Genomic DNA, 24832 nt, shown 5'->3' with positions numbered 1-24832 from the left:
ATACATAAATTTTCCAAGTAAGAATTCATGTGGTGGCAATAATTGAACATTAGTAATGGAAGGTCACTGGCCCACCTGTATGCTTTTCTTAAATGACTCTTGCAATGTGCATGCCCTCGCGTTACGTTAATCAAGCAAAATGTAGTAAAGATGTGTCTACGCATGTTTGTATAGTAGGTGTTGTCATACCTCTCATCCGCATTCAGCATTATGCATTCACACTTAAATACCTGTACAAATGAATTTTCCATACGTCTCATCAAGTGAAAGAACCTCCAGTGATGTGGAACAAGTCAAGATATACATTAATAAAAGGCTAGCAAATCATAAAAACTTAATCTGTGCTTTATATTATTAACAGTAAACTAACACTATTCTCCTTAATGCTGTTGGTGCTAATGCCAACTAAATGTAACCCAGTAAATTGAAATGAAAATCACTGGTTTTAGGGGAAGAAAATGCTGCTTTATGGGTTGTATTAAAGAGGGGATCAAAAGAATCTTTGTAACATAATTGATAAAGCAGCCTTTTTTTCTCTTCAAAATAATAATTACTTGATTAGAGCAGTATTTTTTGTAGAAAATAATTACCTACACGTGTCGCAACAGAAGCCCATTTACAGTAACCTATTACTTATGATGCCACTTTACAACAACATCAGTACTTGCAATGAAGCTAAGAGGAATTTTCGTTTAAATTTTGTAAAACTTTTATGTTTCAACAGACAATGTAAGAGTTCCTTAGATACCTGTAATGTACTGATTTATTTGTGAGAACTACGTGAAGGAAATGCACTACTTTTAATAACTTTAAAGAGCATTACATAATAGCACCTGCAAAGAGTTTCTCTCAAGCCAAAGAGTAACTAAAATGAAATATAAAGAATGTATACCATTTACACTTTCTCTTATTTGTCCAAAGTGAAATTAAATGTGTCATTTCAGTATGTCACATTTGTCTGTGGAGGTAAAAAAAAAAAGTTAGTTGTCATTACTTCACAAACTTAAAAGCTGACATCTCATGTAGCCCAAAACATTAGCTTCACCACATTTATACCTCCATTGTTCACTGCTGTGACACTTCCGTTACGTTACTCTAATGAGCCCCTGCCCAGTTTCAACTGTCTTTGGTGCTTTGATTGTGTGGAGACATAGTTGTTTCATGAAAACTGCCACTTTACATTGTTTACTGAAGTAGTAATTAATCCAGTCATAGCCTAAAGTTTAAAGAAATCACATTTCATTCATAAGTGGAGCCTTTCAAACCATATTTTCCTTTGTATCATGAATTATGGTTGCACTGTTTACTTTTATCGTAGTGGTTTTATTTTTGTCATTTGACTTTGAATTTGCTTTACTTTACTCAGTGTCCATTCTTTCTCTTCTTTCCTGTGTTTTTCATTGCCTTCCAAATCACAAACGCTAATACATCCAAACCACACCCTATCAATGGTCCCGTCCTTGCCCAACACTTGGCTACATAACCACACTGAGTGTTGGGGCAGCATCTCCTGCCCTAAATACTCCCACCGATAATTATTCATTGATCACATTTCCTCCCACTTCAAGAAAGCTCAGGTTCTGGTTAGAACAGCAGGAGACAGCAGTCGTTTGTGCGCGCGTGCGCACTTTGCTTCCTTTCCGTTGGAGACTTTGGCTGAAAACTTAGGTGAACACTCTTTTTGTCATGTCTGCACGTTGCTCAGCATGTGAGTAGCGTTCTACCCGCTTCACAGTATAGTTATTTCCTCATGAAGTGTGTTGTAAAAGATCCACTGCACTTCAACAGGAACAATGAGGCACATAAGTACAATACCAGAAGAAAAAAATTACATTCATCATGCCATTTAAGGCTGTCTGTAGCACAAAGAGGGGTTCACAATGTTGCAACCAAAAGTTTTAATCACCCATTGATATAAAATGTCTGATAGACAGCAAAGTAAAATTTTAAACTAAACGAAACATGTTTCTGTTTGATAACTACTCCTATCCCACAAAAGATTATCTATTACTGTAATGTGTAAATGTTGATGGGTAGGATTTACTAACATCTGTCTGTCTATAATCAAAAAAGAAAAAAAAAACTAATAAATAATCAGCATGCAGGCATATTTACAAAAAAACTTGACGTCAACATATGATGACTCATTCCACAGCATTACAATTTATCATGCAAATGATACATGGAACATGAAACTAACTAACTAACTATTGGTATATCACAAAACATGGTATAGGCTTATATGCTTTGAAAACCTCAATATGAAATTCAAAAGTAAAATCAAGCAGATGATCAAAGTTGATGAACATTCCAATTGTGCTGTATTTGGTTATTCCTGAAAAACTGACAGAGATACTGGAGAAATACTCTGGGAACAGAAGCAAATAGGCTACTATTGGAAAGAGAGGCCTACATCTTACAGGGGTTAGGCAACCATTGCTAAAAAAGTTACTTACATACATGTTACAGGGTAATATCTCTTTTTATGGGATCTTATGAGACCAGACCCTTATCACATTTATAGCATTCCACAATGCTGGAAGATGTTTAAAAAATTATATCCTTTTTTTCCTGTAAATTGCTATTATTGGCCACGCACTGAATTACACATCTATAGGTAAGATTTCAATGTGAGACATGCAAACTACAGTGAAACTAATGCACTGACAATCTAATAAAATAAGAACTCTATTCTGCATGGAAGCTTACCTCTCTGAGGTTCTATTTATTTGGCATTCCAATAACCATTCACTTTGAAACTTCCTGGCAGATTAAAACTGTGTGCCGGGCCAAGACTCGAACTCGGGACCTTTCATATCAGCGCACACTCCGCTGCAGAGTGAAAATCTCATTCTGGAATCATTCACTTTGTCGGCATGCACAATATATAATAGCATGCCTGGCTTCTTTCCTTGTTGCAAAATGTTCAACAAAGAACACATAGGTAAGCTATTTGGAAATGCGAACATCAAAAATGTGCATATGAGTTGAAAATTGAAAATGTGACTAACAAGAAGCAGTACCAGTAAGCAAACAAGCATTAGTTTTGGATTTCCAGCTTCATTTGCTATCAATACAAATATGGTGAAAGTGGAATAAAATGCATTATGAAGGCATCTTTTTCATATCTCATGGTTCTTGCTTATTCGAAGTGCATCAACAAAATTAGGTTACATTAACGAGGCCAAATGTGCCATATTAGCTGAGCAAATACACATTCAAGAACAGAAAAATATTCAAAATTGCTTTCCTGCACTATGTTATTCATGCAAGTGCTATAATTTGTAAAAATAATGAGCAAGAAGCAACTGTAAACATTAGTCTGCTAATGTTTGGGGCTACTTAAAATGATGGTAGGCCCGGTCGGCTGGCTTCAAAACAGCGTACAGTGTAAGTCTATAATGCCATCTCTCCCCCCCCCCCCCCCCCCCCCCCCCTTAGTAGTGCATAACTTACTGCTGATACATTGGTCAAATGGTCCAGTTTATTATAAACTACTGCTTCCCGCAGCTCGCTCGTACTTCAATAGTTTTATTGTGACGAGTGATAGTGAGTAAGCAAGCTATTGCACATACAGTAATGTCAGCTGTGTTCACACATCTGCCTGATCGGGTAAGCGTAGTTATAGTTCACGGTGTGTGCACCCCCCCCCCCCCCTCCCCAACTGCCCCAATGCGTGACACAGCAGCAGTGCATCAGAGGGGCATCAGCTGGTGCAGACGTCAACCTGCTATTGGAGTAGCTATTCATTATACAGCATGAACATTATGCAACAAATTTAATGCATTCAATCAGGGTAACTTTTTACCAGTCATGGTAACTTTGTATCACTTACTATTTTCATTTCAAGTGGCTGGTGTTCCATCTGCTGGCATTATTTTGTACTGAAAGTAACAATTTTAGTACATCTGTGATTTGTAGTTCATATTTCAATTGTCCTTCCACATTCCTAAAAGCTCTTTCTTTGTCTTGTAAATTATTATTTGATCGAGTTGGCTGTTAAGAAAACTTCTTATGCTAATGGTTTCAATTTGTGGTTGTAAGTATAAATAATGACCTCCTTCATAATGTTTTGTTTTTAAATGATTATGAAGTAGCAAATTCATGTAAATTTTAGGGTAACATTGTACAGGTACTAAGTTACCAGGATCATTGTACAGTGTCTACCAAATTGAAAGTATAATAATAAATCAAGATATTATAACACTGAAATTGATAAAATGTCTCAGTATTGCGTGAATTATCTTATTTTGATGGTTGAGTGCAACGATACTCATTCGTATGGGTAAAAATTCGGAAATTCATGTCCCAATAATTAAAGAAACTTGTTGTAGACAATTGCACAACTTCTGATGTCACTCATTTCTGTGTTGTTCAAAAATTACTGTAGTGTCAATAAAAATAAACTTCAAAATTCTATCTAAGCCTCCATTTAGCTAAACAGTACCAGTGGGCTCACTATATTTTTCTTCTACAAACCATGGGATGGCAGAAACCTTCCAAAGTACGTAATTGGAAATATGGCACAAAAACCTGTTATTCGAATGAATCACTGTTGAAAATACTAGAAGAAATTAGTCGAGGACGAATTGGCCAGAGCAAAGCTGCAAGGAAATGTAGCATTCCAAGGCAAACAATTGTTAACAAGTTGGAAAACAAGCACAGTTGTTAAGTTGTAATGCCCACAGTGTTTACCAATACTGAAGAAAGATCTTTTGTAGAAAGCTTTATCACTGTCAGTGACATGGGTCTTCAAGTATCTGTCTTTGACTTAACTTGAGCTGCATAGTGAAATCACGTCTAGACACCTGTAAAAGAAAAGTAGGTTTCTTTAAGATGATATGCCTCAATGGGAATGGGGAAGGGCATTTTTAGAGACACATCCACGATTTGCAGCAGTCTAGTAGACCGTCCACGGCTGTCACACCTGACAGCCCTGACTTAGCCTCCTCAGACTTCCACTTGTTTGTACCATTAAAGGATGCCATTCGTGGAAGACATTTTGAGGACGAGGACGAGGAAGAGGTGATGCACAAAGTGAAGCACAGGCTCCGTCACCAGGTCAGGGATTGGTACCGACAGGGCATACACACCCTAATTCACACTGGAGGAAGGCTGTAGAACAGGATGGAGATTATGTGGAAAAATAGGGTGTGTAGATAAAACACCATTCTTTCGTGTATGTAATTCTCATTATGTTCAATAAAGTGTTGGCAAAGAAAAAAAACCGTGGTGCATTACTTTGTGGGCAACCCTCGTAATATGGAATGGTACATGTCTTTTTATATATAGTTTGTACTTTGTTGTTGTAGACAATGTTTTAATGTTGCTGTTATTTATCAATACAAAAACATCTCCCCGACCGAATCAGTGGCAGAGGGTGCAACATTGTAATGACAAGTGGGCGTATACTGCCAAGCTGTTTGTACATTTGCTGATTAGCTCGCTGTTGAGTGCCAGTAAGCTGCTCCTTTGCTAGCTGTTGTAATCACTGAAGTAACCTCAAATACTCTCTCAGCCCATGAAGTTTCTTTTCATTTCCTCCTGCCCTGCTAGGTGTTCCACTTTTATTACAGAGAGTGCAAAAAAAGGAAAAAAATTGAAAATTGTCAGTATTCTGTTCTGTTTCTTGTTTGCGTGCATGTGACATCGTGCATCACAATGTCATTACGTCACGAGATGAAGCTGGCATCCGTATTGTTTGGTTCAGTTGACCCAGAAATAACAATTTGGGAAGCATTTTAGCAATATAGAGATGAACATATGGGAGCTCAGATTTTTATCTGTATTGCTAAAATGCTCCCTGAACCTGTGCCAGCTGCAGGTTGCCTATCTAACGACTTACAGGGGCAGAAGGAATAAGATTTCAATATGTTGTGTGATTATTGACCAAATTCAAAATGTTGTTATAACCTCCTTATTAAGGAGTTAATCTTATGTCAAAAGTGTAAATCGTTAAGGCAAGTATTCCATTAGAAAATGTGTTTTCATTTGGAAACAGCATAACAGCAAATACGCAAAATATATTTGGCAGTATTTCAGAGTGAGAGCACTTCGTGACTTTCGACAAGTACTTTCGACAAACTTGACACAGAATTTCAAAACCTTTACCTGACTGACATTCCCCACAAAATGATGAAAGGAAAAAAGTTTATTATTTACTACATTTTCATTGTTTATGCATAAAACTTAGCATAAGTACGGCTTTTTAATTTTGTTACTTCATTACTACAAATTTTGTTTTCAACAGAATTTTCAGACAGTATCCATGTACAATTGAATATACCTGCAAAATCATATCATCGCTCGACACACAGTTGTAAACATTGAGATGCGTGAAAAACTACCTTTTTCTCAAAATGGAATGGACACTACTCGGACTATATTAATCCAGTGTTTCATAATGATTACACTTAGTGACTTCCAACAGACTGTAAGCATAATTTCAAACCTTTTCTCACTTGCACGCTTAAAGTCAAATGTTTAACAGATTAACTCATTTTTAAAGTAATCAGATCTTTCAAGCTGTTTTATATGCAAGAGTTCAATTCTTTAAATAATCAGAGGTTTACCATTATGTTTTTATTGGCAGTACTGAATGTTTTGATTCTTGAAGATAAGTACTGGCCAACAATTTGTAGTCATAATTTTAGAGTTTCTCGAGTGAATTTCCTTTCAATGCAACAAACAACACAAATACACTGCCTCAGATGGCAGTAAAGCTACCGCAGGTGTCAGTCGGTACGGACAGTCGACAAATTGCGATCGGTGCTTTACTGTACGCAGCGCGCGACCGCGAGAGAAAGCGGCAGCTGGGCAAAGCGGCCATCGGCGGTGCGTTCGAGCTCGTGGACTGCGAGGGCCGGCCGCGCTCCAGCCGCGACTTCCTGGGCCAGTGGCTGCTCATCTACTTCGGCTTCACGCACTGTCCCGACATCTGCCCGGACGAGATCGAGAAGATGGTCGCCGTCGTCGAAACGCTCGGTGAGTTTCCGACCTGCGGCTGTGACCCTCTAAACTCACCTGTAGAAAGCTTTAATGCCTCGTCACTCGTAATTCGAGGTGTCGACTCGTCCTTTCGAATCGGAGTGCTTGTCGGTGCAGCACTGAGCAACTGTCGAGAAACTTTCCCACAGGTATAAGTCCCTCTTCTGATGTAATGGGGGAGGAGCACATCCTGGGCGGAATGGGCAGGTGTGAGAAAAGATAATTTGGGAATGAAATACTGGGTACCAGCATGAATCATTTGTTCTGCAACAGTGTGTGTGCCGATTTGAAACTTCGTAAGAGATGAAAACTCTGTGCCGAAGTGGTACTCGAACCCGGAACCTTTCTTTTCTCAGGCATGCGCTCTACCGGCTGAGGTATCTGGACACGAGTCGTGACCTGTAATCTCTCCCTTTCGGAATTTTAGATATTTTATTGTTTATCTAGCAGTTTGACAATTGGACTTTTGAGGGAGACAATTTACAAGAAATCACATCCGATACGGAAATAAACCATCTACCTTTTATTTGTGACAAGTCTGTAATTAATGTCTGTTGACTTGGTAATTACCCATTGTCAGATGTGCTATAAAAGACAACACATTGCATATAAACTTAGATTATTGCTTCCCAACAAAAAATGTTTGCTGCTATGCTTCTCACATCCAAAATTTTGCAGTTTGTCATTCTAAGTAAGTCACTATTTAATTGATCTCAATTCCTTATCAACACCAGTATCAACTTCTAGCACAATCTCCTGTAGATCATTAATACACAAAAATCGTGATCAGTAACTCGTGTTTTACTCACACTAGAAAAGCTAACACTTGTTCCTTCTGTAGCACCTCTGTTTTTATCCCGATCTGATCTGATCGAATAGCAGCCCAATATTTATTATTACCATGACCGTGAACCTAATGGGGCTGGTAATCGGAATTGACTGCTACGGAGGTTGTTACTTTCCAGTTCGTTCTGTTCAATACTATAATACTGAATGTCTGGTAATAAGGAACACCAACACAGTTTACTAATTACGAACTTATATTCTTCTCAAAACACAAAAAGGAAACAGCCACTGCCTTTGTCATACATATCTAATTACGGCTACTCTCAGCACAGGCTTTCTTCATTTTCCATTATCGTCACACGCTAATCCATCACTGCATCCAACACTGCAATCCAAGGTTAGGCCGGCGCGGTAGACGCAAAACTAAATATCGTCACTAGTAACGTCACTGATCACTTTCATGATGGTACTTCATCACTTTCCTGGTATTAATTTATTATTTAGGGGTCTAACCACAGTGATGGTGACACCCTTCTCGGTTAAAGACCCTGTATTTCAATAATGGCCTCCACACGCACACCATTTCCGCCAACCACACTGGTGCATCTCGACACTCGCTCTCTCAACACGTTACAGTCGATTGTTCGCCCTATCGACCTGTGCCGAGTGCAAAGTTATAGTAAGGGCCTACAGACCCAATACACTTCCACATTAACTTTTATATATATGACAATTAATCACTATGTAACTTCATCTTACAATTCTTTTTCTCCATCTTCCACAAGGCATCTAGCTTTTACTTCCACCGACCTCATTTCTATGACCCAACTGACACTTCTAGCTGTGGACACCGGCCGACTCACGTGCCCAGTTGTGTTACTTACTGGGACAGAGCCGGTGCAACTCAACAAAATAAGCACTCAGTGTTCCACAGGTTCCAGAATGTGACACTCGGTAGTTAGCACGTGTCAGAATTGGCACCTAGTTCGCGCTAACCAAAGAGTAGGAGTGTAGCTGAGCAAGTACTGTTACAGCTGTGCTCTTGCAGCTTTACGTGGTGGAAGATGAAGAAAAACTGTGTAGGTGGGTCACGAGTTGTGCTCATATAGATCAGTTAGTAGAGCACGTACCCACAAAAATCGAGGTTATGGGTTCTGAAATGCTTTTCTTGTTGATTTAGGATTTTATGTAGCTGCTGGCTTGCTCCTTGTAGTCGAAGCTAAGTTGGAACACTTCACAAGATCTGTCACCCGACATAAAATGTGACGCATTTACCTTTTTCTTTTAACTCGGTCGCCGTAGTTGATTGTCTCGAAGTAGAGGTCCTGCTAATCGGTGTCTCTCAAATCCTGTGTTTAGCGAAGGAAAGGCTCGACTTCTTCACGTTCCGCAGCTGTTATTGGAGCAAATGAGGATTTAGTGTGACTTGTGAATTTAAGTTGAACACACCTCATTTCTATGCCTCAAAGGCACAACCTGAGAATTAAGTTTATCATATATGTCATTTGTCGCAAAACCGTCGTGTCTTTTGCTTTTGTTCTCGGAGAGTGCGGTTGCTCGTAGACGCTCGAGCCACTGCCGACCCGTGACACCGAAACGTAAAAGGCCCCACCCACAGCAGGTGAAGCCACTTATTTGTCATCACACCTCACCAATTTCTTGTATTCCACGCCTCCCCTGTTCTGTCTATAGATATGAAAACAAACACCCATGCACAGAATATGTTCTGCGATTTAGTATTATTCTCTCACGTTCATCTTTCCTTGAACTACACAAGGAATGTGAAACGTCATTTGCCTAAACAGCATATAACACTTTGTATTCCCCCACTTAAAGGAAAGATGTCTGGACCTCTCACAATCTCAAAAACAATAATTGATTTTTCATTAACACACAACTATAAACAACCTAATTACTAAAACACTGGACATGATTTCCTTCTTTAAAAAGGAATCAAACTCCATTTTTAATAACAAGTCTTTTCAATTTTATTGCTTCATTTCAGGTAAATTGTGCAGAACAGTGTTAGTCTACTTTGTGTATCTTCATATTATTTGCTTTTAGTTGCCTGAAAACGCAGTTTTTTGTGTGTGTGTGTGTGTGTGTGTGTGTGTGTGTGTGTGTTTTTTGTCTATTGTTGACGAAGGCCTTAATGGCCGAAACCTTTTTTGTGATAGTCTTTGTGTTGTGCCTATCTGCAATTCAACACCTCTGCTATAAAGAGAGTGGCAACTTCCATTTTCATAATATTGTTACTTCACATTCTGCATGGTGCAAAAAATTGTCGTGTAATGACCAGTCTTTCTATATCAGTCTTTCTGTATAACAAGACGTCACTTTAATATGTACTGGGTGATTCACAGAGATATTCAAATATTTTAATATGTTATGCTAAAAGTAAAGTAAAGCTGCATGTCCTCGGGAAAAATTACGGCTGTAGTTTCCCCTTGCTTTCAGCCGTTCGCAGTACCAACACAGCAAGGCCGTTTTGGTTAATGTTACAAGGCCAGATCAGTCAATCATCCAGACTGTTGCCCCTGCAACTACTGAAAAGGAGTGAGACAGGGTTGTAGCCTCTCCCCGATGTTATTCAATCTGTATATTGAGCAAGCAGTAAAGGAAACAAAAGAAAAATTCAGAGTAGGTATTAAAATTCATGGAGAAGAAGTAAAAACTTTGAGGTTCACCGATGACATTGTAATTCTGTCAGAGACAGCAAAGGACTTGGAAGAGCAGTTGAACGGAATGAACAGTGTCTTGAAAGGAGGATATAAGATGAACATCAACAAAAGCAAAACGAGGATAATGGAATGTAGTCAAATTAAATCGGGTGATGCTGAGGGGATTAGATTAGGAAATGAGACACTTAAAGTAGTAAAAGAGTTTTGCTATTTGGGGAGCAAAATAACTGATGATGGTCGAAGTAGAGAGGATATAAAATGTAGACTGGCAATGGCAAGGAAATCGTTTCTGAAGAAGAGAAATTTGTTAACATCGAGTATAGATTTAAGTGTCACGAAGTCGTTTCTGAAAGTATTTGTATGGAGTGTAGCCATGTATGGAAGTGAAACATGGACGAGAACCAGTTTGGACAAGAAGAGAATAGAAGCTTTCGAAATGTGGTGCTACAGAAGAATGCTGAAGATAAGGTGGGTAGATCATGTAACTAATGAGGAGGTATTGAATAGGATTGGGGAGAAGAGAAGTTTGTGGCACAACTTGACCAGAAGAAGGGATCGGTTGGTAGGACATGTTCTGAGGCATCAAGGGATCACAAATTTAGCATTGGAGGGCAGCGTGGAGGGTAAAAATCGTAGAGGGAGACCAAGAGATGAATACACTAAGCAGATTCAGAAGGATGTAGGTTGCAGTAGGTACTGGGAGATGAAGAAGCTTGCACAGGATAGAGTAGCATGGAGAGCTGCATCAAACCAGTCTCAGGACTGAAGACCACAACAACAACAACAACATGCTAAAAGTAAAACTGAAAAAAAAAGTTCATATAAACATAGGTCTGCAAATGTTTAGTTACGGAATTACAGCTAGTAAAAGATTTTGCCTGAAATTTAGCACCTTCGCTAATATGAATCCATCGCAAAACTGTACGAGGTTAAAGTAAAGCACGATTTCCATTTATTTTGTTGTTGTTGGTTTGGTGAATCTGATAAAACATGTCTCAGACATGTACCTGCAGTAGTTTTCCAGAACATCCAGTGAAGCAAAGTTTATTATACAAGTAAATTTGTTTACTTTCCCATAAGAATGTAGAAACATTTATGTCATTGTTGGCAACCGTTAGTGAGTTGCTTCAGTCGTCTCCTAACCGTGAAACAAGTTAGTTTTCTGTATTGTTGAGTGGAAGAACATAACAACACTGTATTTAAGTGAAACCACATAGTAACTGTTGCAGTTTTGTAGATTATTTGTGAAATAGGGATGCCTTTAAAATTTATGACAGAGGAATTTATCCAAAATTATATTCTCTATAACTTCTCATGAAAACTTTGTAATAAATTAAAATTTTATGAAAGTACTTCTTTGTTTGCTTCTCTGGCTGTTCTGGAAAATTACTGCAGATACGTGTGTGGGACATGTTTTGTTAGATTCACCAGATCAATAACGACAAAATTAATGGAAATCGTGCTTTGCTTTACCCTCGTACAGTTTTCGATGGCTTCATATTAGCGAAGTTGTTAAATTTCTGGCAAAATCTTTTATTAGCCATAACTCCGTAACCATACATTTGCGGATCTATGGTGATATCAACTTTTTCTTTGCATCTAAAAACAAAGATGATGTGACTTACCAAATGAAAGTGCTGGCAGGTCAACAGACACACAAACAAACACAAACATACACACAAAATTCAAGCTTTCGCAACAAACTGTTGCCTCATCAGGAAAGAGGGAAGGAGAGGGAAAGACGAAAGGAAGTGGATTTTAAGGGAGAGGGTAAGGAGTCATTTCAATCCCGGGAGAGGAAAGACTTACCTTAGGGGGAAAAAAGGACGGGTATACACTCGCGCACACACACACATATCCATCCACACATATACAGACTCAAGCAGACATATTTAAAGACTTTTTCTTTAGTTTTTCTTGTAGAATAACACATTAAGATATTCGCGTATCTTTGTGAATGACCCTGTATATGTCTATCGTGTTATCACTTAACAGTTTTTATATTCATTTAACACTACATTTGCTTCAAGCCAGTATAGTATTCCTGTTCACTTCTTGTATAATACATAGTTGGTTGCCTTTTACCTTTTCTCACATTATGTCTACCTGAGGAGTTACTTGTCAGATATATGCCTACTATTTGGTGTCTAGAGTCAAATCTCAGTATAGATGAGCGTGTAACATTCCTGCTCCAACCATTTTCATCTCTACTGTCAGGTAAGTCTATTTGATTATAGAACTAGTTTGGAGAAAACTATCATATCATGAGCACCATAAAGCTTCATACTTCCGTGTTCACTGCACTTAACACGGCTTCTAAGGGCAGTCACTGTGTCAAACCTGTATACCCTTATAGATGTAGGTGTACCCTCATTTCCCTAAAAAAATGTGGTACAGGTCATTCCCTCAATGGGTTCACCTGACCAAGATATAGACCACTCCTTCTGTGGGTCCGTGTAACCTTACGTCTCACCTACCTACATGAAATAGTGCATGTCATTCCTCCCACGGATTCACATGACGAAGGTATCGGCCATTCCTCCTGCAGATCCACATACCCTTTCCCTCTCCTACACCTCATCCGCTACTTGGGTATGTCCCATCTTAACTTCATCAGTAAGCACACTCACTAGCCCACTTTTTCTGTATTTTCTCACTCTAAACAACAAGCTTCTCCCATAACTGCTTTCTGCTGACATTACCTGTGTGCTCTCTATCTAAACATCTTAACTCCTCTCTTCTAACTTTTCTGTCTTCCTCTTGTTTATGCCACATATAACATCTCTACATACACATACTTCTCATGCTTATGTTTCTTGCTTCTATTTACTGATACCTACAGTTTATAGTTTACTTTCTTATAATTACTAGATTTAGACAATACAAAAGATTACGAGTAATCAAACCTTCCCATACTCTTGTTAACTCTTTAAGATCATGCTTCTTATTGGGCTATGGACGTTAGCATGCAATCTGTTTGTCTTGCCATCCATCTCATATCTGGACTCTTCTCCCCTATAAAGTGTGGCATGAGTAACATGTCACTTACTTAACCCAAAATAAAGAACCTGATAATTTATTGTTGTCATCATGCGTGAAATAACTGCCAGTGCAACCTCACTGTTGTAGGCTGTAAATTCTACTATTTAGACTGAAAAGGAAGAAATCGTGTGATAAGAACTTTGCATGTGGTCAGAGGGAAGATAGATTTCATCCTTATAATGGAGAAGTAAGAAAAGAAAGTTGTCAGGCTGGTATGTTAGGATCAGAAAAGAAAAGAAGACAGTACGCCATAGATGGATTCCCTTACTACACTACCCCTCAGAGTCCCCCATCTGCTAAGGTACTTCACCGTGGAGCCACAGGGAGAAGTTGTTTGACATTCACTACAGAACGGACTGCACGGCTTCACCATCGCAGACACCTCGAAAATTGATCCTAACAAACTCCTATGAAATGCGATGGAATAGGCAAGTGTATTCACCTAAGTCATTATCAGTGGTCAGTGTAATTTCTGTGGTCAATCTATTCGTATTCGCTGGTCAATACTCAATAGATGTGATCTCCTTACCCATGATAACCTCCCCTAATAAAATTCAATTACAAACCCAACCATTCTATTCTTTTTTATGTTTTAAAAAATGTACAAAATCAATAATTCCTTATTCTAAATTCCATAATATTTAGCTTACTATGTTCACAGCTTATGCAAAGACCTTCTGATTGAAAGCATTTCTCTACAAGTATCATAGTGCTATAACCATCATATAATAATAGAGCTAAAATTGTTCTTATTCTTAGTTTTCTTGTGTACTACATGTACATCGTACATCTTCAGAATTTTCGGTAAAATGTTAATTTATAGTTAAGTTTATCAACTAAGTTCATGCCTATCTTAGTAAACATACTGATGCAGTTATCATTGAATCAACCATAGACGTTATGCATATAGGTGCTGAGGTCATATTGTTAGTTCTCTTTCTGCAAGAAGTGGTATTAGACTGTATAATATTAATATAATAGAATAGTCAAAGAAGATAGAAATTGTCCCCAAGAATACTAAGATACAGATATGGAAACAATTTAACTCGAATGGCTGGTGGACGTCAACCCACCGAGTTCACAAAGAGCACGAACACTCCTGGGGCCTTAAATCTTTTAATCATATCTATATTGTATACTCCTTTATTTTGCCCTGTATCACTGTCTATTGCATATACTGCTTTTTGATGTGGTACATTCTGAACTGTAAAAGATCCACTGTAACACTGAAAAAAATTGCTCGTTTCCTTCTTTACATTTGAGCTCTGATGAAAATCCCATACTGATACTAAATCATTTATTTGATAGTTTTGTACAACAGCCTTCTTATTAAAAGTTCTGTCTTATTTTGTCCCAGTGTAATCAGATTTTCTTGTACTTTGTCTAGCAACTTTTCCAAGTCGATTGCCGATGAGTTTTGCCGTGTAAACAATTTTTACAATGGCCCTCCTATAGAGGTTTTATTCATGATTACTATAGGCGCTAATCCTGTTGATTTATGTGGTAATTCATTAAGGATTACGGCACTAGTTGTGCCCAGGTTGTGTGCCTCATAGTACAGTACATTTTACACAATTGTCCTAATTCCTTCATAACATGTTCACAGTGCTTAGTTTGTGGACTATATGTGGATATAGTTAATGTGTCTTATCTCTTCCCAAGCCAAGAATTCCTTAAAATTATGGCTAATAAATTGCTGCCCACTGTCAGTTAATAGACATAGTGGTTTACCCACACCTTGAAAATATTCTTGCTAATAATGCATTACTGTGTTGGTATTTGCCTGTTTAATGGGATAAAGTTTAACATGTTTTGAACACTTGGAAAGAGTATTAGCATTAAATAAGGTATTTGTTTCTTTAATGGGATGAAGTTTAACATGCTTTAATCACTTGGAAAGAGTTTTAGTATCAAACAATTCTACTTTCTCTTGTTGTTGTTGTTGTTGTTGTTGTTGTTGTTGTGGTCTTTAGTCCTGAGACTGGTTTGATGCAGCTCTCCATGCCACTCTATCCTGTGCAAGCTTTTTCATCTCCCAGTACCTACTGCAACCTACATCCTTCTGAATCTGCTTAGTGTATTCATCTCTTGGTCTCCCTCTACGATTTTTACCCTCCACGCTGCCCTCCAATACTAAATTGGTGATCCCTTGATGCCTCAGAACATGTCCTACCAACCGCTCCCTTCTTCTGGTCAAGTTGTGCCACAAACTCCTCTTCTCCCCAATTCTATTCAATACCTCCTCATTAGTTATGTGATCTACCCATCTAATCTTCAGCATTCTTCTGTAGCACCACATTTCGAAAGCTTTTATTCTCTTCTTGTCCAAACTATTTATCGTCCATGTTTCACTTCCATACATGGCTACACTCCATACGAATACTTTCAGAAATGACTTCCTGACACTTAAATCAATACTGGATGTTAACAAATTTCTCTTCTTCAGAAACGCTTTCCTTGCCATTGCCAGCCTACATTTTATATCCTCTCTACTTCGACCATCATCAGTTATTTTGCTCCCCAAATAGCAAAACTCCTTTACTACTTTAAGTGCCTCATTTCCTAATCTAATTCCCTCAGCATCACCCGACTTAATTAGACTACATTCCATTATCCTTGTTTTGCTTTTGTTGATGTTCATCTTATATCCTCCTTTCAAGACACTGTCCATTCCATTCAACTGCTCTTCCAAGTCCTTTGCTGTCTCTGACAGAATTACAATGTCATCGGCGAACCTCAAAGTTTTTATTTCTTCTCCATGAATTTTAATACCTACCCCGTATTTTTCTTTTGTTTCCTTTACTGCTTGCTCAATATACAGATTGAACAACATCGGGGAGAGGCTACAACCCTGTCTTACTCCCTTCCCAACCACTGCTTCCCTTTCATGTCCCTCGACTCTTATAACTGCCATCTGGTTTCTGTACAAATTGTAAATAGCCTTTCGCTCCCTGTATTTTACCCCTGCCACCTTCAGAATTTGAAAGAGAGTATTCCAGTCAACATTGTCAAAAGCTTTCTCTAAGTCTACAAATGCTAGAAACGTAGGTTTGCCTTTCCTTAATCTTTCTTCTAAGATAAGTCGTAAGGTCAGTATTGCCTCACATGTTCCAGTGTTTCTACGGAATCCAAACTGATCTTCGCCGAGGTTGGCTTCTACTAGTTTTTCCATTCGTCTGTAAAGAATTCGTGTCAGTATTTTGCAGCTGTGACTTATTAAGCTGATAGTTCGGTAATTTTCACATCTGTCAACACCTGCTTTCTTTGGGATTGGAATTATTATATTCTTCTTGAAGTCTGAGGGTATTTCGCCTGTTTCATACATCTTGCTCACCAGATGGTAGAGTTTTGTCAGGACTGGCTCTCCCACGGCCGTCAGTAGTTCCAATGGAATATTGTCTACTCCGGGGGCCTTGTTTCGACTCAGGTCTTTCAGTGCTCTGTCAAACTCTTCACGCAGTATCGTATCTCCCATTTCATCTTCATCTACATCCTCTTCCATTTCCATAATATTGTCCTCAAGTACATCGCCCTTGTATAGACCCTCTATATACTCCTTCCACCTTTCTGCTTTCCCTTCTTTGCTTAGAACTGGGTTTCCATCTGAGCTCTTGATATTCATACCAGTCGTTCTCTTATCTCCAAAGGTCTCTTTAATTTTCCTGTAGGCGGTATCTATCTTACCCCTAGTGAGATAGGCCTCTACATCCTTACATTTGTCCTCTAGCCATCCCTGCTTAGCCATTTTGCACTTCCTGTCGATCTCGTTTTTGAGACGTTTGTATTCCTTTTTGCCTGTTTCACTTACTGCATTTTTATATTTTCTCCTTTCATCAATTAAATTCAATATTTTTTCTGTTACCCAAGGATTTCTATTAGCCCTCGTCTTTTTACCTACTTTCTCTTATACAGTAGAATTTATTAATTCACGTAATCATTCCTCCGAATTAGGTAGCGTTTCAGGTGTTTTAATTATTTCTCTAAATTCTTTGCAGTGTTCTAAAACAGTTAAACACTTTTTTGTCTCTGAGATTTGCTCTTTTACTTCCTTGCAAACTAAATTGCATTGGTTATTGATCTCATTCTTCAACTCCTGAGGTGACTGGGTCAAAATATTTGCAACGATAGTTAATTTAGCTGCTATTTCCTGTTTGACATGTTCTGTTATCTCTAAATTTAGATCTTCTTGCTTATTTTCTACCTTGACAGACAGTTCATTACTCTCTAGACTGTACATTGTCAAATAGTTGCTTAATATTAGAATCTACTTTGTCAGATAATTTCTTAAAATTAGAATTCATTTTGTCATACATTTGCTCCAAAACACCTTTAATACATTCTGGAGCCTCTGTGCCAATTCTTCCAGTAATAACTGGCATACAATGCAAATATTCCCTATTTTGTACCCTCTGTTACTACACTGTTTTCTTAGAAGTGATAACACTGAAACACTGTGTCACTGTCTAGATGAAAAAAAGTTTTCAATGTGGTTTTTTCTGGACAGCTCAATCTTTCTGACGAATTCCCATCCCTCATCGTGTAGCCGAAGCAACTGTCTGTACGTGGCGAAATTCCGCAATGATTTGCACTACCTGGCACAGCTGCCGTCTCAAACACGGCAATAGATGGACGGTACGTGTTGTACGGCAGCACCCCTGCAGCATTGCTCAGCTCCTACTGCGTCCCCACCGATGTCTAGATTCGAAATCTTCTTCTCCCAACCTGCCAAAAAAATTCTGCACCTCCAAACCTGCTGAGAAATTACTCTGTTATAGTTAAAACATTCTTTTATTCACGTGTTGACGTAATTTACCTGACATGTAAATTTAATTGAAGTTGCTGTAACACTTGTACCACAATTTTATAAGTATGATTTGTCTTCAGATTTCATGAATTGTGTCAATATTTCCTTTCACTTTCTTGTCAGCGAAATGTTACTGACATCGGACAATACAGTTACATCTGTTTATTTATATTTTCTCCTTCTGTTTAATCCTTGTTGCTCTTGCCAGTGCCATAATTTATCACACATTGAATTTCAAGATTTCCTAAATTTATAGTTATTTTCTTCTGTTAGCTCCAAATATTTGGACCAATCTTCGATGAAAATGTCATGGAGTGGAGGATAAGGAAAAATGAAGAACTATGGGAGCTGTACAAACATAGTACCATTGTGAAAATGTTAAAGAAGAGAAGACTGAACTGGGCTGGTCATGTAGCAAGGATGCCGGAGAACAGACTACCCAAAATAGCATCCACTAAGAAATTAGAAGGAAAGAGAAGAAGAGGAAGACCTCGAATTAGGTGGATGGAGAATATCCGGGAAGATGCAGCTAGGATGGGCATCAACTCTGATTGGACAACAATTTCCCTGGATAGAAATAATTGGAAGAGGCTCGTAGAGCAGGTGTATGGTCGATAAGGCCTTAGCCATGTGTAAAGTAAAGTAAAGTAAGCTCCAATGCTCAGTGTTCTGTACACTGTGAGCCAAATGAAATGTTTTGTCTTGCTGATTGTAGGGTTTTATGTAGCCGCCGACTCACTCCTTGTAGTCAAAGCTGAGTTAGAATACTACCAGAGATCTCTCGTCCAACGTAACATGTGATGTATTTACCTTTTTCTTTTAATCCGGTCACTGTAGTTTACTGTCTTGGAGTGGAGGTACTGGTAATGGGTGCCTCTGAAATCCTGTGTTTAGCCAAGGAATGGCTTGACTTCTTCACATTCTGCAACTGTTATTGGAGTGAAAGAAGGTAACTTCTGCTCTTATCACAACAAAGCACGTCCACTACTCTCCTTTTACAAACATATATTTCCTCAAATTGGTGCACGAATCATTAGTGTGGCTCGTGAATTTCTGTAGAACACACTTTTATGTGACATATGTCTCTAAGGCACAACCTGCCAATCCAGATTACCAAATATTTCATTTGTCACAAAACCATCTTCTCTTTTGTTTTCATTCTTGGAGAGTGATTGCTGTTTGACCATCAATCCACCACCAAGCGACAGTGCCAAAATGTAAAAAGACCCTGCCCACAGCAGGTGAAGCCATTTATATGTCACCACCTCTTGCTGTTTTCTCATAATGTACACACACACACGGAAACAGATACCCGACCAAAGTACCCGTTCCGTGACTTACTCCCTACATAATATTATTCTGTATCAATCATCTTTCCTTGTACTACACAAGTAGTGTGAAATGCCATTTGACTAAATGGCACGTAACACTTCAGTTCGAGACCTGGTCCAGTACACATTTTTAATCTGTCACAAAGTTTCAAATTGGCATACAGTGCACTTCACAGTGAAAGATTCATTCTGGAAATACCATTTATTTACTGTTATGGGTAAGAATGTTGAGAAACTGCTGATCAGAATGGAAATAAATTAATGATTGGTTCCTTTTATGACAGATTTTGTTTTGCCTGTCTGATTCTGCAATATGAACTGTGGCATTCTGCACTGTGAACTGGTCTTAATACTTGTTGTCTACCTTTATTGTGCTCTTCGAGGTCTAGGGAAACTATTCACAGTAGTCTTGTCGGTGCCAAAAGTACTTTTGGATTATTTTGTGGGCATTGCTTTTTTCCTATCCCATTGTCACAAATTCCACCACACAGATTCAAAGTGCAGCCTCACAGCTGTCTGTTATTCTTTCTGCCCGACGGCATATTTTAACACTGCCGAGCATACTTTCTATGTTTGGACTGCACGCTGCTTTAGACTTTCCAGTGGGATCGGATGTTGTCTTTTCAGCAAAGTCTTACTATTATACTACTTTTCTTCATAGCTTTGTTTCGTCGTTTCCTCGGACACGGCGCTAAAAGACTACTTCTCCTGACTGACCAGTTCATGTCAGAAGGAAATGTAATACAGCAACTTCTACTTTCCTCAATTAATTATGCCGACATCTTTCATAGATTGTCCACAGTTGTGTACAATCACCTTCAAACAGTATCAAATGTCTAATCAACATATCCAATTCAAAATGACTACATACAAGTTTTTTACATAGAACGGACTCTGTGTGGCATTTCAGTTAATTGTTCATCTCTTCAAGTCCGACTGCATACGTGGTCATTATTTCGTTCATTTACTTTGAAAGTATTGCACTTTTACAGGCTAGGCTGGTGATTAGAAGAGCTCTTACACTGACATCTGTGCAGGTGCTTCCTCTCGCTCAGCCACTACGATTGGCACCCTCTCTCGGAGAAGTGTGTCATCCCTCGGCTCAGTTGTCCCTGTGAAAATAGAACAAAAAACCCGCATGATAGTGCTGCTCTTCTGTATAATAACTCATTTTATAGGTTTTTTTGTTTGCAGGTATCATTTATCGGTAAGCAATATGTAGCAATGAAAAGTACAGATTTTAGTAGCCAAACATGAAGTGTGATGGGACTGACTTTGTTCATGTTTTATGTCAATGAAATTGCAAACAATATTAGAAGTAGCTTCAAGCTTTATACAGATGACGCCTTTTTCTATAATGAAGACCTATCTCAAAAAAAAGGAAAGAAAGAAAGAAAGACGGCACAGACATTCAGCCAAATCTTAATAAGATTTCAAAATGGTGTGAAGTTTGGCAACTTGATATAAGTGTATAGATATGTAAAATTGTGCACTTCATAAAACAAAAAAGACGTAGTATCCTACGACTTCCAGCAAGTCACAGTTGAAATCGGCCAACTTGTACAAATACCTGAAGGTAGGGATGTGAAATGGAATGATCACACGGACTCAGTTATAGGTAAAGCAATGGCAGATTTTGGTTCACGGGTAGCATACTCGGAAAATGCAATCGTAAAAATGGGAACCAGTGCTAATTGTAAGTAGGACTAGCAGGGGATATTGAAGGTATACAGACAGGAGTAAGATGAATGTGCTCAGGCATGTCTCACTCCCAGGGATTGCCATGGTAATATTGTGAAACCTGAGTTAACAGACTTGTGGATGTGAATGCAAATTATCCCACAAAAGCTTGCGTATAAAATTTCAAGAACTAGTACTAGTGAAGAAGCTGAGGATATTCACCAGCCCTTACGTATTGCTCTCGAAGTGACCGTGAAGATGAGATGAAACTAACCGTAGTTTGCAGAAAGGCATTGTAACTGTATTCGGGCCACTGAAAGGACATCTGTGACAGTCAGCAGCTATGTTGCCAATGCTGCTACGCTGCCACTTGTCGTTATGTTATGTCGTGTCGGTTGACCTATTACGAATGTCACACTGCACAATTGTAGAGCCGTTGCAACGCCTACTACTGATGCGTGAAAAACCGACAACCACCTCAGGGGATCAATAAGTACTCTCTTCGTAATTAAAAAGAAAAGGTTTGAAATATGTTGAGATGAAGTAAGGATTGTGATGTTATAGCATTTCAATATGTGCGATGACGCAACTCTTATCTGTGAAAGCGTCGACCTTAGCCACATTGTCACTGTCAATATCCTCGCTGCTGCTGCTGCTGCTATTACATTGATGGGAAAAAAATAGCAACACCAAAAAATAATTAATGTAGAGTAACGAAATTTTTGTGACTACATTTGTCTAGGTAACATATTTAAGTGATTAACATTGCAAGCTCACAGGTTAATGTAAGTACGAGATAAGCCATTGCAATGAAAGGCCGCAAATTTGCATCCACTGTGTTGTACAGGTGAGAGATGTCAATTTGTGGGATGGAGTTGCACACCTGTTGCAGTCGGACAGTCAATACGGGGACGGTTAATGGCGTTTGTGGACGGTGCCAGTGTCGTCGTCAGACGGTGTCCCGTACGTACTCGATCGGAGACAAATCTGGGACCGAGCGAGCCGAGGCATCGTGTCGACACTCTGTAGAACGTATCGGGTGAGGCCAGAGGTATGTTGGCGAGCATTATCCTGTCGGAAAACACTCCGTGGAATGCTGTTCGTAAATGGCAGCACGACAGGTCGAATCACCAGACTGGTGTACAAATTGGCAGTCAGGGTGTGTGGGATAACCACAAGAGTGCTCCTGCTGTCGTAACAAAATTGCACCCCAGGCCATAACTGCAGGTTTACATCGTGTGTCGTCACACAAATAGGTTGATCGCACGACTGCAACTGGCCTCCTCCTAATCACCGGCTCTGAGGCAGAAACAGCTTTAATCAGAAAACACAATAGACCTGCACCCTGCCTCCGACGAGCTCTCACTCGACACCACTGAACTTTCAAATTGTGGTAGTTTATGGTCAGTGTAATGCGTGCAACAGGTTGTCTGGCTCGGAGCTGTCCTTGCAGAAACCAATTTGCAACAGTTCATTCTGTCACAGTAGTGCCAACTGCTGCTCAGATTGCTGTGTCATATGCAGTACAACGTGAGAGGGCCGTGAACTGAACACGATGTTCTTCCCTCTCGGTAGTGCCACACGGTCATCTGAACCCCGGTCTTCTCGCAACCGTACCTATTACACGACCTCACCGAAACTCGGTGGCGTGTCGATAATGGCATCTTTGTCGCCTTAAAGGAATTCTTGACTAACATCAGCTCACGATGTCCAATCTCAAAGGTAACTAACGCTCGTGACCGTTACAGCGTGTATTTAAAGCAAACCTGATTTGCATCCTCATAGTGGCGCTACTAGCTATCGATGTCAAACTGGAATAGACTTGATCTTTCAGAAAGATCAACATTATACATGAAAGCTTAGCTTTTCTTGGGGCTTCTTAATCTGTAGGCAGTGGGGAGTGGGCGAGGTAATTATGATGATAAATAATCACTCACACTCCTGACACTTACTGTGAATACTTTTATTCTTGCAGCATGTACACAATGCATGTAGCATAGAACGCGCGCTACAGAGAACTGATACGGTAAAGGTACAGTTGTTCTTGCTGCGGTAGGGTAGCAATATTATTGATGGGTGAGCCACTGGTTTTACATCCCCACAAATCTTAGAAGCCAATTTTATGCGTGAAAACTTTGCTTTTCTTGTAGCAACACTGTGTATATTAATTTAAACCATTAACTTTTCCTATTTGTGTTCGCGCTACTTAACAGTGATGTTGCTCTTGGCTGACTACACCACGTGTCCTATGCTCTGAATATCCGCTGTCATCGAGTGTCAAGATCACGTGACACGAGCTGTGACTGACTTACAAAAGCGCATCGCAATCTCAATTTCAGTGCTTCGGAAAGTAACATGCGGTGTTTGGTGAGATTTGCATTTATACTTTTGTTATACGAAAATATGCAGTGTACATGTTGCTACACATCAAAGATCTTTCCAAAACGTGTTTTTGTTCCCCCCTCCTGAGTTTTGTTTTCTATAGTGCTGAGAAATTGTTGTTCTGAGGGAAAGTATACTGTCACTTAAAATGGAAAAAGTGTATTTTCACCCGGGAGAAAATTCATTTTTAACCGGGAAATCCAGGAATTTTTTTTCCTTGTCGGCATATACACCCTGGTCTTTGCTTTCTTAGAAGAATGGATTTTGTGTTTGTGTTTCACTGGAGGTCCCTACTCTACTGCATAGCTCTGAAATAAAGCAGTTCCAGACGAAACTTTATGTAACATTTTGCACTTATTTTGATGCGCACATTACACCTGCAAAATGCGTACAGTACTTTTGAATGTCCCCGTATATGTCATCGAATTGCACCCTTTTGAAAATTATCCAGTTTTGTTGTTTTAGCAACATCCAGTCCCATCTTTTTTGGAGTCAAAAGAGCAGCTGTCGCTTCCTGTACCTCTCCGACACTTCTCCTTCATTATTTTCGTCACGGAGATCGTTCAAATTTTCAGAGCAGCAGCTACTCATCAGATGACTTTCATAACTGGATAAGAAGCCTGCCATTAACCTATCTCCCCCAAATTAGCATTATGTACGAGGCCTGTGAGATTGTCTCTTTGAGGTAGCACCACTGCTTACATTCCTGTGGCTTGAGGAACAGATTGTATCACATACTTTTGAAATTAACAATACCACACTTTTCACTGCATCATGAACATGAACTCATTGAGTAACTCATGATACCGCTAACAAGATGGCCGCGAGTGTAGAAGTGTGTGAATCTAACTTGAGAAATAGTTATAGTTATACTGTTAAAAAGGGAGTTTGTAAGAAATGTAACACTGAAATAACAACGCTAAAAGAACGAATTGCTAGCTTACAATTCATAGTCAGTTCCTTAAGAAGCGATATTGACTCACTCAAGAAAGAAAATCGGGATCTGCGATCGAAGCCAACACTAAGTGAAGAGATGCAAGTCAAAAGTAATATATTGTCCGAGTGGGTAAAAGTGCCGTACAAAAATAGTGTTCCAACTACAAAAAGAACAACAAAGTCTGCTAAAACTGTCACATTTT

General features: G+C 39.1%; 1 protein-coding gene across 1 annotated transcript in view; it reads left to right on the top strand.

The window, feature by feature from the left end:
• LOC126426790 (protein SCO1 homolog, mitochondrial) overlaps positions 1 to 24832 on the top strand; it is a 60398-nt gene that overhangs the window by 1282 nt on the left and 34284 nt on the right. Inside the window, exon 3 of the mRNA XM_050088786.1 lies at positions 6787 to 6984. Within this exon, the coding sequence (XP_049944743.1) occupies positions 6787 to 6984 (198 nt within the window). The remainder of the gene's footprint in view (positions 1 to 6786; positions 6985 to 24832) is intronic.

Source organism: Schistocerca serialis, chromosome 11, assembly GCF_023864345.2.
Source record: "Schistocerca serialis cubense isolate TAMUIC-IGC-003099 chromosome 11, iqSchSeri2.2, whole genome shotgun sequence".
Taxonomy (NCBI): domain Eukaryota; kingdom Metazoa; phylum Arthropoda; class Insecta; order Orthoptera; family Acrididae; genus Schistocerca; species Schistocerca serialis.
This window is presented reverse-complemented; position numbering and strand designations above follow the sequence as displayed.